Consider the following 12,177-nt stretch of genomic DNA (forward strand, 5'->3'; position numbering starts at 1 on the left):
CTTTGGCTCCACTTCCTGTTCAAGGCAGTGAGCTCTCCTTCGAAAGTGGGGAACTCCCAAGCATGATTGCCGTGTGTCTAATTAGGAGAGCCGTATGAAGTAAGAGCTTCTGCATGATTAAATGTCAGGAGAGACTTGGACGAGGTACAAGGGGCTCAAGTGCCTCTCTGGTCCCTGCCCCACCTGCTAATCCTGTTCATCTTACCAACTTTCCTAATTAGAATATTTATGGCCTAATAAGGAGATGAGCACCACTCCTGGCAGCTCCGAAGGTGGGAACTGAGATCGGAGGCAGCAGGGGGGTCTGATTGCTAAGCTCCGTGATTAGCAGCTAGCTCTACACTGCTCACACCTCTACTCTGACCCCCATGAGGCTGATTTCACTATACATCCAGTTCAGGTTCCACCACATGGTGACCATCAGCTGGTCACCTTCCTCAGTCTCAAATTTCTCCCCAACACAGTGGCCAGGTTAATTATCCCGGGGTCGGAAGGGATCCTGAGGGAGGTCAAACTAGCCCCTTCTTGTACTTATTTAAACTCCTGCAATACTCTTGTCAAATAGAAAGAGCTCTATTTCCTCCAGAAAGAGAGAGAGAGAGAGAGAGAGAGAGAGAGAGAGAGAGAGAGAGAGAGAGAGAGAGAGAAGGAAGACAGCACAGAACAACCCCCTCACAGAGCTGTCAGCCTGGCCTCTGCTCTCTCACATGTCTCCTGACTCAAGCATGGAGTCTGTGGAGCCCCAGGTCCCTAACCTCCCAGGCCTCATGGAATGAATGTGGCTCTCAGGGTTCCCGAAACACCACGCTATCAGACCTTCGCAAATACAAGCCTTTTCTGTGGTAACAAGTATTGATCTTTTTCCTTATCACAAAAGCTACCTCTCTTTGGTAGAAAAGAAGTCAGTCCCAAAATAGGAAATATCAGGCCTTCATCCCACAGGGTGGTGGGAAGGCATGTTCTGAAGCAGGCTACGGCCTTCCGTGATCCTCTTGTGCCTGCCTGTCCCCTGTGTTCCTGCAAATGGTCCTTGAAGCCACCAGGGCACTGAGTAAGTTGTGCTGAGCTGAGAGGACCCTTTTGGCTCCCCCACACACACACCAGGGACTGTCCTCTGCCTTCATAGACTTGCCTGTGCTCCTTCCCTGATCTCTGTCCCCATCGGTGTCAACAGAAGTCAGAGGGGCCGTTTTAGCTGACACCATGAAACTCCTAAGGCACAGTCAGGACAGGGAACTTGAGAGTCCAGGGGTAAGAAGGCATCAGGCTCTTTGTCCACTCACTCTGCCCTCTGCTGGCACCACAGGCAAAAGTCAGCATACTAAGGAAAGATGGCTGTCCCCACTTGTGGCCTCTTATGAGTGTGACCATCCCTCAAGAATACCTTGTCTTGTCTTCAGCCGGATTGGTGATGGTCACCACCTGAGCCCAGGCCTGCTGCTGGTCAGAGTGTAGAGCATCATGACAGGCTGGAGGCATCAAGGCATCTCAACAGCCAGGCCTGGTATCTCCCTATGAACGGAACTCCCGGCATTTCCACATTCTGAGGTTCTCACACAGGCCAAGTACAATAAGCTCTGATGCCTACAGCTGTAGGAGAGTCACAGCCCACAGCTAACTGGCTTCTGAAGTCCCAACACAGACAAAGCAATGACCAGCCAGAAGACAGGGGTCCCCAGAGTCAGAGAAGATGGCCAGCCCAGGGTGTGAGGGACAGATGATGATCTGGATGATGTCCCTATGTGACAGGGAAGGCATAAGACAAGCCAGTGGCCTCAAGGACCATCAGTCAGCCTATACCCAAGAGGACCCAAAGAATACCCTGGAATCCATGGGCCTTCCTGGGGCTACAGGAACCTTAGCAGTGGGATGCTACCTGGGCTTTCGGCACCCTCATAATGGAGGAAAAAGAAGGGTAGTGTCTTAGTTAGGGTTTTACTGTGGTGAACAGACACCATGACCAAGGCAATTCTTATAAGGACAACATTTAATTGGGGCTGGCTTACAGGTTCAGAGGTTCAGTCCATTATCATCAAGGTGGGAACACAGTAGCATCCAGGCAGGCACAGTGCAGGAGGAGCTGAGAGTTCTACATCTTCATCTGAAGGCTGCTAGCAGAATACTGACTCCTAGGCAGCTAGGATGAGGGTATTAAGCCCACACCCACAGTGACATATCTACTTCAACAAGGCCTGACCTACTCCAACAGGGCCACACTTCCTAATAGTGCCACTCCCTGGGCCAAGCATATGCAAAGGATCACAGGTAGGAATCAGGTTAGAAGGGAAGTCTCCCACCAGTTCCCAGCAGCTGGGAGTGAACCTCTCAAACTGGGCTGAGGTGGTACCACAGAGACAGAGATGAGCCTCTGGGAAGGTACAGTAGCAGTGTGGTCTATCTCCTCAGCCAGAAATGAAAGCCCAATATTCCCACATGACGACAATCATGGCTCAACCTGCTCCGGGCTGCTTCAACCTCCATCCAAGGTTCCTACCTTACAGCCTCCACTACCAATGTTGTCTAACTGCCCTCAGAATCAACCCACCAGGTTGGCACAGATGGGGACAGACAGACATAATATCTCCAAATAGAAGAGCCAACCCAGGGTGCAAGGTAGCAAAAACTCTCTGGGCCAGAAGTGAGGAAGAGACTCCAATAGCTTGAGACTCAGAGTCCCTGGGATCATTGTCCGACCACAACCCTGGTCCATTTAGTGTCCATACTGGACTGAATGGTGGCCCCGAAAATGCACCCTCACCTAGTATCCGGAAGCCAGGAGCATCATTACCCCCTTTTGGAAAAACATCCTTGACATAAGACATTAGGACCCGGAGAGGTCATCTGGACTCAAGTGCACCCAGACCTACAAACTGGGGCGCAGTAAGAATCAGGCAGAGGAAGATCTGAGACAGACACAAGGGAGACAGTCGCCAGACAGTCTCAGGAGAGGAAGAGGCCTGAGCCTGAGGAAGACAGGGGCTGTGGAAAGGAGGACGGGGAGATTAGATCATGTGATGGATTCAGCACAGGAAGGGACAGGATGACATTTTGTTATAACTGTGTCCCACACTAGAAACACTGCAACTTAATCTGCTAGGAAAGCCACCAAGCCATGATGTGATCTGGGTTTTGGTCTGTTCTTACTTAAGGCCCCCTTAGGCTGCTCAGGCTTGAGCAGTACTTCAGCTGCATGACCTTGTGGGAAGCAGGGCTGAGGGAGACCTCAAGAGGATCTGGCTTGGGGTCATGGTCACACTCGTTCGTGTGTGTGTGTGTGTGTGTGTGTGTGTGTGTATGGTATGTGTATCTGGTATGTGTGTATTGTATGTATGTATGTGTGGTGTATGTGTGTGTATATGTGTGTGGGGTGTGTGTGTATGTGTGTGTGTGTGGTATGTATATATGTGTGTATATGGGGGGGGCTGTATGTGTGTGTGGTGTGTGTGTATGGTGTGTGTGTGGTGTGTGTGTATGTATGGTGTGTGTGTGGTATGTGTGTGTATGTGTGTGTGTGGTATGTGTGTGTGTGTGTGTGGTATGTGTATGTGTGTGTGTATGTGTGTGTGTATGTATGTATGTATGGGGTGTATGTGTGTATGTGTATGTATGTGTGTGTGTATGTTGACTCTGTCATGGCTGTCAGGCCATCAGTAAGCACAGAAAGAGACAGGACAGATTGCCATGGTAAAGGTGTCAGTCGCTGATGTGGGCCCCATAGGAAGTTCTGCAGAGCACTGTAGAAAAACAGATGCGCCTCTCTCTAGCCATCCCAGGCAAACAGAGGGGCTGCTTGCCTTGTAGACATTTTGCAGTACCAGGAACTGACCCCAGGGCCTGTGCTGGTTAAGCCAGGGTTCCAGCACCAAGCTGCATCCCAGCCCAAGAGTTTTTAATCACTGGCTCCACAGGAAAAACATCTCAGCAAGGGCAGAGCAGTGTGTGGTGATACAGGCACCCCCAGGAGCAGGGCTGCCTGTGGGACTCCACCCCAGAAAACCCAGAGACATCCAGGCACTTCCAAAAATATCCACAAATATTCAGACGTGTCCAGAATCCCCAGTGACATCCAGACATGTCCAAAAATGTACAGACACATTCAGAAATGTGTGACATGTCGTTGGCAAGGACATCTGCGTGGGGATTTTTAAGCGGCCTCTTCTACAGTGTTTCCAGAGCTTTCCAGACAACACTTCCCTACAACCTCCACTTGGCTGCAACTCAAAAGAAACAAGGCCAGAGAAAGCAGGACACTGTCCTTCCTTTTCCAAAGATGGAAACAAAACCACAGACCCTGTCTCAGCTACCTTCCCAGCTCCACTCAGGACAAAAGCATCAGACCAGGACAAACCCCCCCAAGCCCCATGAACCAGCAACCTGGCACTGGTCCCTAACATTGTTCTTCCCAGACAGCACTGAGATCCAACCATAGCCTACCAGAGAGCCTGAAAGGGCCCTGAAACATGGCCTAAGCACAAGGAGACAGGCAGGATCTGAACCTGCTCATGCCTGTGCTATTCTGGCCAAGCTGACAAGGAACCCTGGAGAGCCAAGGGCAGGTGTCAGCAGGGAGTGTGGGTGGGGGAGGCAGGGGGCAGCAGGGAGGGGAAGCTGGGATGGAATGCTAGCAGCACCCATTCCTCTGTCAGGTGCCCTGCAGGACCCTCAGGGCTATGCATGCCTGCACTCCCAGAGCTCTCCCGATCTCCATCCAAACCACTGCTTGCTCGGGAGAGCCCCATGCTTTCTGCTCTTGCCTGTTTTCCTCTCCTTTGACCTCTTCCTTCGAGGGCTACCAGAAGTGGCCTTCAAAGGCAGGGGGTCCAAGAGACCACCACGGAGGCCAAGCGAAGAGATAGGAACATCCACGGTGTGACCTTCATTAACCTCTAAGTGTGAGGGATGGTGACAAATCAGACAGGTTGATCTCAGTCCCCACTTCAGGTTCTTCCTGGGTTCTGACAAGCAGCAGGGCAGAGCATAGCTTAGCTGACAATCACCCAGTCACAGCCCACAAGACAAGTCTAACCTGTGCCCACAATGTTCTTCTATCAATCCAGACTCTGAGACCTTTCCCTGACTTTCCCTGTGGCAATCATCAGCTGTTGGGTGCAGAGTAGCCACAGCAGCCCAGGCAGTCCACATCACCTGATGCAGGGCCTTCCTCTTCCATGAGGAGACTTTACAGCACCCACTTGTTCAGATCTGAGGTCTCAGACAGGCAGCCAGAGGCAGCAGCCACAGCCACAGATGGCCGCTGTATCTATTGGTTATCTCTGAACTTTACCAGTGTTTAACCAGGAGGCTTTGTACACAAATCCTCTGGATCCTTCAAAAGCACGGGCTCTCACCTCCCAGCATGCTTCTCTGGAGGGACTTGGAGGCCAGGAACTGCCTGAGCCCAAATGTCTACAACCTTTGTCTCCCCTGTCACCAGCCCCTGGCTAGCTGCTAGCTGCACTGGGCATCAAGTGTTTGCTATTGTTTGCTTCCAGGGAGTATTACTCCCAGCTACTCCAAACAGAGAGAGAAGGAAAGAGTGTCAGAGCACCACAGTCCCAGCCTGGAGCAGAAAGGAAGGTGTCCTTTTGGTGACAAGTGTCTAGGAAGCAGACACCCTGGGTTCGAATTTCCCATCCTCTCAGACAAGTCTCACCCCAGACACCACGCAGCAGGTGAAACCTGCTGTCATCTCCATGTGCCCTTTCGGTCCCTCCAGCTTCCTGTGCTGACACACACATGTGACCACACTCATCTTCTGTGTAGACACACACATGTGACCACACTCATCTCCTGTGCTTATACACATGTGACCACATTCATCTTCTCTACCCATCCATGGTTTCCTGTCTTGCTCTGACTAATACTAGACCTGACTCTTGATAACTCTATACCCTCAAGGCTGCACTCCCCATCACAGGCCAGACTTCCTGGAATGTGCACACACACACACACATATGTGCATGAAAACAATCACATGCACATACACACACTCATGCATGCACACATATACACATACACAAATGCACATATACATGGACACATACACATATACACATGCCAATGATGACATACACACATACACACTCACATGCACATGCAAACAACCACATGCACATACACACACGTGCACACACACGCACGTGCACATATACATATACATGCATGCACCACCTCCTCCAAAGCCTTAGTTCAAACCATTCCCTCTGCCAGGCACAGTCTTCTTTCTCCAAGCATATTAAGCGGAGGTAGTTAATTCAGTTAGCACCCCGTGCCTCCCACACTCTATCCATGTGCCCAGACCTCACCATTATCTGAAGTGACCGTTTTCCCTTATTTACTGCCTGCTTCCTTCCTCGGAGCTCTGCTTCTCACACAACATATCCCTGGGACACTACTACACTGCTAGTGTCTGTGATTGGCTCCTAGCATCCCATAGCAGAGTCTATGGATACTGCCCAGAGCCCACATAGAGCATGGGACATTCAGCAGCAGAGCATGACCTGCCCACAAGTGTCAATGGTCCTCATTTGGAATAAACTGTCCTAGAGTCAACCTTGGAAACACAAGAACCCCAAGGGTGTGTAATCCACAGCCTCAAACAAAGAGGAAAGCAAAGGAGGCCAGTGTGCAGCGTGCAGGCAGCACCTGAGAGCCAGAGCGGTTGCCAGAAAAGACTGAGAAGGAGCCGGGATCCCTCAGCCCTCCCTGCTTCAAGCAGGGACATTCCTGACACTCCAGCCTCCTTCCGTAGTGATGGGTGGTTCTCCATGAAGAAGAGAGGTAGATAGAGCAGAGCAAAGCAGCTGACTCCACCCTGTGCCAAGCCTGAGGCTGCTGGCTCCCCACAGGCAGCAGCAGTGGGGAGGAGGGGCTGGGTGCACCCCACTGAGAAGAGCTGCATTCTCTCTGCTTTTGATGCAACAGAAGAGCTGCTTGCTGGAAGAAAATAGGAGGGAAACCCACTCGTGTGTCATAAAGACAGTGCCAGGAGCAGGTGGCAGGTCTAGGCAGTAGGAGCCCCTGAGTGGTTCTGTAGCTCACCACCCTCCCCACCTGCCCCCCCCCACACACACACACAGTGGAGGCAGAGAGTTACCACTCCAGCCACCCCAGGCCCGCAGCAAGCAATGCTGAAGTCTGAGCAAGAAATACATCCTTTGGCTCAGCAGCTAGAGGCTTCAGTCGGGACTGGAGTTTAAAGATTTATTTTTATTGTTTTTTTTTAATTATGTGGGGTGTGTGTGTGTGTGTGTGTGTGTGTGTGTGTGAGAGAGAGAGAGAGAGAGAGAGAGAGAGAGAGAGAGAGAGAGAGAGAGAAGATGAGACAGAGACAGACAGAAAAAAAACAAATGAGTGCTGGCCCACAGAGGCCACATGAGTTCAATCCTTCAGGTCCTCTATAAGAGCAGCACACACTACAAACCACTGAGCCAGCCCCAGAACCTGGTCTTTACTCATATCCTCGAGTAAGGATGCTCAGGAAGCCCAAATCTCAGGGACTAGGACAGTCAGTGGAGGTTTGCCCAAGACATGGGCCCTCGGGGACCACCCTTTCTGAGAGCTCCTTAGCTCTGAGCTTCCTGGTGCCAAGTCTTCTTCACCAAGTGTCCACCTGGGCACCCAGTGAGGTATGCTAGTCTCCACCACTCGACCCCAGGCAAGGGAAACCTCATCAGTAAGCTATTGCAGCTCACTCTGCCACCCCGTGGGCCACCGCTGTTGGGGCCCAGTGGTCTGTGCATGTGTGCATTGCCTTAGCCTGGCACCTGATGCAGAAGAATAAGTAGAGTGACCTGCAGATGGGCAGGAATGCTCCTTGTCAGGGTTCAGCCTCCTGAGACCTGGGAACTCCAAACTTATCTCAGCCCGACAACCATGGAGGATAGTGAGCACAGAGAGCCGCTGTGTAGCCCCTCCACGATGTCCCAAGGCCAAGGCTTGTAGCCTGCAATGGCTTCCACAGGCAGCAGCAGTGGAGAGGATGGGGGGGGGAGGAGGAAGGCACGTAGCCCACTGACGAGAGCTGTGTTTTCTCAGGGACAGTCTAGTGCCAGCACCTTAAACTGTGATGCACACACTGTGAAAGTCACCCATGTACTGCACTCAGCTCACCCAGGGTAACATCTGCCTAACCCCTTGGCCCTTTCATCATTCCATGGAGAAGCCCTACAGTGCCGGTGCTACCCCATTTACCTCCATAGGCAGCCTCTGTCTGTGGACTTGTCTAATGTGAATACGTTACCTTTGTAAGGACATCCTTGTGATTTTTCTGGGCCTGGCTTTTTTCATCTGACATAATGGCTCTGAGGTTCGTCTAAGCATAGCCGGTGTCAAGATGATATTCCCTTTCATGGCTGAGTGATACTCCATCATCTGGACACACAATGTTTCAAGGACCCACCATGGGCCTCTGTGGACGGTGCTGTATCCACACTGTTGGGCACCCTTTGTGTGGACCCCTGTCTCCAGCCTCTGGATCTACACCCAAGAGTGGCGTTTCTGGGTTGCACGCCAACTTTAGGTCTAACTTTTCAGTTTCCACAGCACCTTTGTGCCCCTCTGCCCCGCAGCTGGCCCAGCAAACCCCCTCACCTCAAGCTCAGGCACAGAGCAGTCTCTAGACAGAACAGCCTCAGCTGCTCCACTTCTCAGTGTCCGGGGTGGGGCCAAGGTTCCAACAGTGACCAGTGGGAAAGTCTAAGAGTAGTGACCCCTGGGAAACTATGGGGAGTTGTCACAGAACAGTCCTGAGCCTGAGAAGGTCCAAACACCCTCTCTGAGTGACCAGCAATGACTTTGGCCTCAGTGGATGATGAAAGAATTCAGGGGTTCATATGTCTGGGCTCTTGGCCTCAATTTTCATTCCCACAAACTGACCATATGCTAGGATCAGAAAGCTCAGAATGAGTAGGAGGGTTGCGTGCAGCCTTGTGGGTGAGGCAGTCTCAGTTCTGGGGCAGCGCCTGAGGGGAAGTTGGGAGCTCCCAGCCATGGGCTCAGCCCGACCTGGAGAGCGCAGCTAGCTGGACAGCAGTTCTGGCTGGCAAGGGACACTGCCTACAGGGACATGCTGTGGAATCTTTGCTACTTTCTAGGGCAGGCTGACTGATGCATTATTGATGGATGTTCTGCGGAATCTGCATGCTGGGCTTCAGGGACGTGAATGAAAGCCCCGGGGATGGCTGTTCTGGTTATCTTCCTGTTCTCTAACTTGAAAATGGTTGAATCGCTTTTTAATGAATTCAGTGCAACTCCACTGCTGATACTGGGGCCAAATCCAGGATGAGGGAAAGCCCTGCTCTCTGTACCTAATGGGAGCTAGGGAAGGGTTGCCATGGGAAAGCAGTTGACCAATCGGGGTGACCCCGAGCATAATATACCCACTGTACCCCACACCTCCTGTCTTTGTGTAGGTATATATAAGGGTAGAGACTGACACACTCAGGCCCACAAGGGCTCACAGGTGGGCAGTAGACTCTAAAGCATGGCTGGCCTGCCCCAGCCATGATAAGCCAGGCTTCTCCTGGGGTCCTGCAGTATTCTCTCATCTTGCTAGACTAGCTGCCTTCCCAGGGTCCTGCCGTCCAGAAGCAATCTCAGCCTACCCTCTAGTGGCAGACTGCTGTACACACACATGCACACTACACACAGGAACAGAGACCTACAGGTATGCACACACATGTGAATATATACACATGCATGCATGCAGACGTACACACATCCTAACAGGCATTTGTGTGCACACATTCACATGCACACACACTTGTTCATATATAAACATATATGTTAGAGAGAGGGATGCTGGGTGGGTAGAGGGATGATGGATGAATAGAAGAATTTTGTGACCCACCCCCTGCTTACAGTTTTCCTGGAGCCAATGTCTGGAACTCACACACACTTCCCTGAGTCACGTGGCAAGGGCCTTTCCTAACCTCTCAGGAAAACAGGAATAGAAATTTAAGTCATCTGGAGGACATTCCAGAGGGGTCTTTTCTACCCTGTTCCCCAGCAATGCCAGTGAGAAGTGGGTGGGGTCCCCACAGAGCTGCCCCCTGCTGGTCAGAGGCTGTCACTCCCACAGCATGCTGCCCCTGGTCAAGAAAGATTTCAGTGCCTCTGCCTCTCAGGAAAGGCAGTGAGCAGAGGGGCCACATGATTCTCCGGGTGCAGGCAGTGAGCAGGGGAGGGTCATGTGACTCCAGCAGTGCCTGATACAGCATATCATTATGCTTTGCTTGCCTTTCACAGACCACACCTGCGTCCAGGTGCTCACTGCTCTTTCACTGTGGAGCTTGTGAACCCAGACGGCTGTGACTTGCATTTGCTAGCTTCTCGTTTCTCCCCGACTGGCAGTTCAGCTTTACCCCGACAGTGGCATCCTGTAGCCTAGCACTTTACAGGCTGTCTTCTCTGTCACACTGAAGACTGTGCAGGTCCCTCTGAACCCAGACCTGCCCTTTCTGCCTTAACTCCAAAAGTGACTGTACATATCAAAGGCTGCTGAGATACAGACATGGCCAGTCTGTTTCTGCCTCAGTCTCCTGCCACCAGGCAACCGCAGGTTCCCACAGCTCCAGGGAGTCCAGGCAGCCTGTGCCAAGGATGGACCCCACCGAGGAGTCCTGTATTCCTCATCTACTGAACCGAGACTGACATGCTGTCTTTCTCCTCCAGAAAGTCCAGCAGTATACGGTCATCGTCCAGGCCACTGACATGGAAGGAAACCTTAATTATGGTCTCTCGAACACAGCCACTGCCATTATCACAGTGACAGACGTAAATGACAACCCTCCAGAATTCACCACGAGCACGGTGAGTACCTCAGGTTCTCACAGAGATGCCAGCCCTAAGCTGTAATTCACGGGCGCTTCCCTCTCTCTCAGTGGGGGAAGAGCTGAATGGATCATGGGTAATAAATACTGAGGCACAGGTGACTCATAAAGAGAGGGACACCATGCCAGCCACTTCTGGTGGAGAAGAATGGGCCCAGACACTCCTGTGGAGAAGGCCCTAGGAAGTTAGGGGTGTGGTGTGCCCCAAGATTAAGTGATGGCTGATACATTGCTGGGGCCTTTGTAAAGTCTGGAAGAGCTGACCAATCAGGCCACCACATCACTTGGAGAGGCTTGTGTGACTGAGCAGTAGGTACCTGACTGGGAGACGCCCAGCTGGGCTTTGGCTATGGGCATGTGTGACCTTGAAGCAAGGGTCCCCTTCTACCTTGGTCCTCAGTGGACAGGGGCTAGCTTCAGTGGACAGGGGCTAGCCTCTTGTGGTTTCCATCAGCAGACAGGGAAACTGGTAGTGACTGGCTACAAAACTGGGACATCAGAGGTCAAGAGTTCTTGCTGAAAATACATGTATCCGCCCAACTATGGTATAGAAAGATCACTGTGGGTCTCCAGTCATGGGCCAGAGGAACAGACCCCTACCCACCCTGGGAAGGAAGACTGTAGAGACAGAACTGTAAATCACACGACCGCCATTTCTCCTGGACTCCCATGGGACAGCCATGCTGCAGGGAGGGTCCCTACCTGTGAGGCCCTTAGGCTCTCTCGGTGCACAGCAGACATGATAACCACTTCTGGGCCTCCCAACAGTCTCTTGGGCTCTGGTCTCAGCCTTCTCTCTCTGTATGCTGCCATCTGTCTCCAGAACTCCCAAGTCCATAGATGTGAACAGTTTTGTGACCCAAGCCCTCTGTGAACACACAGTCCAGTCCCTCCCTGAAGAGATGGGAGGCCACGGGCCAGGGTGTGCCAAGGAGAAGGTCAGAAAGTCACTCCCAGAGGTGAAGGGAAGAGGGACATGTGTCCATAATAGTAGCAAGGACTTTGCCAGGCACATAGGTAGATACTCTCCCATCAGACCCCAGTCAGTCTGCCTTATCAGCCTCTGGTCCCCAGCCCGGTGGTGGGCCAGGACATGGGGCTCTGGGCACACAGCCCACAGGGAGCAGCTAGGACTGAACCCTAAAAGTGGCTGCCACATGGAGAGGAGAAGAGGAGAAAGAAGGTTCCCAGAAGGCTGGAGCCCCAGTTAAGAGCCTGTCCCCATCCTGGTCTCCTGGACCACAGTGCCATCTAGTGGTCAAATAGTGTATGGCTGACAACCAGAGAGACTCAGGGCCCCTGCAGACTGGTGTGAGTCCTGTCCCTCTTCACAAGCAACAGGAAG

The 12,177-nt window shown here is 52.2% G+C and overlaps 1 protein-coding gene across 1 annotated transcript in view; it reads left to right on the forward strand.

The window, feature by feature from the left end:
- Positions 1-12,177, forward strand: part of Cdh4 (cadherin 4) — a 465,577-nt gene that overhangs the window by 429,484 nt on the left and 23,916 nt on the right. Inside the window, exon 8 of the mRNA XM_028774065.1 lies at positions 10,675-10,812. Coding sequence (XP_028629898.1) covers positions 10,675-10,812 — 138 coding nt within the window. The remainder of the gene's footprint in view (positions 1-10,674; positions 10,813-12,177) is intronic.

The sequence above is a fragment of the Grammomys surdaster genome, unplaced genomic scaffold (assembly GCF_004785775.1).
Source record: "Grammomys surdaster isolate TR1022 unplaced genomic scaffold, NIH_TR_1.0 238, whole genome shotgun sequence".
NCBI lineage: Eukaryota > Metazoa > Chordata > Mammalia > Rodentia > Muridae > Grammomys > Grammomys surdaster.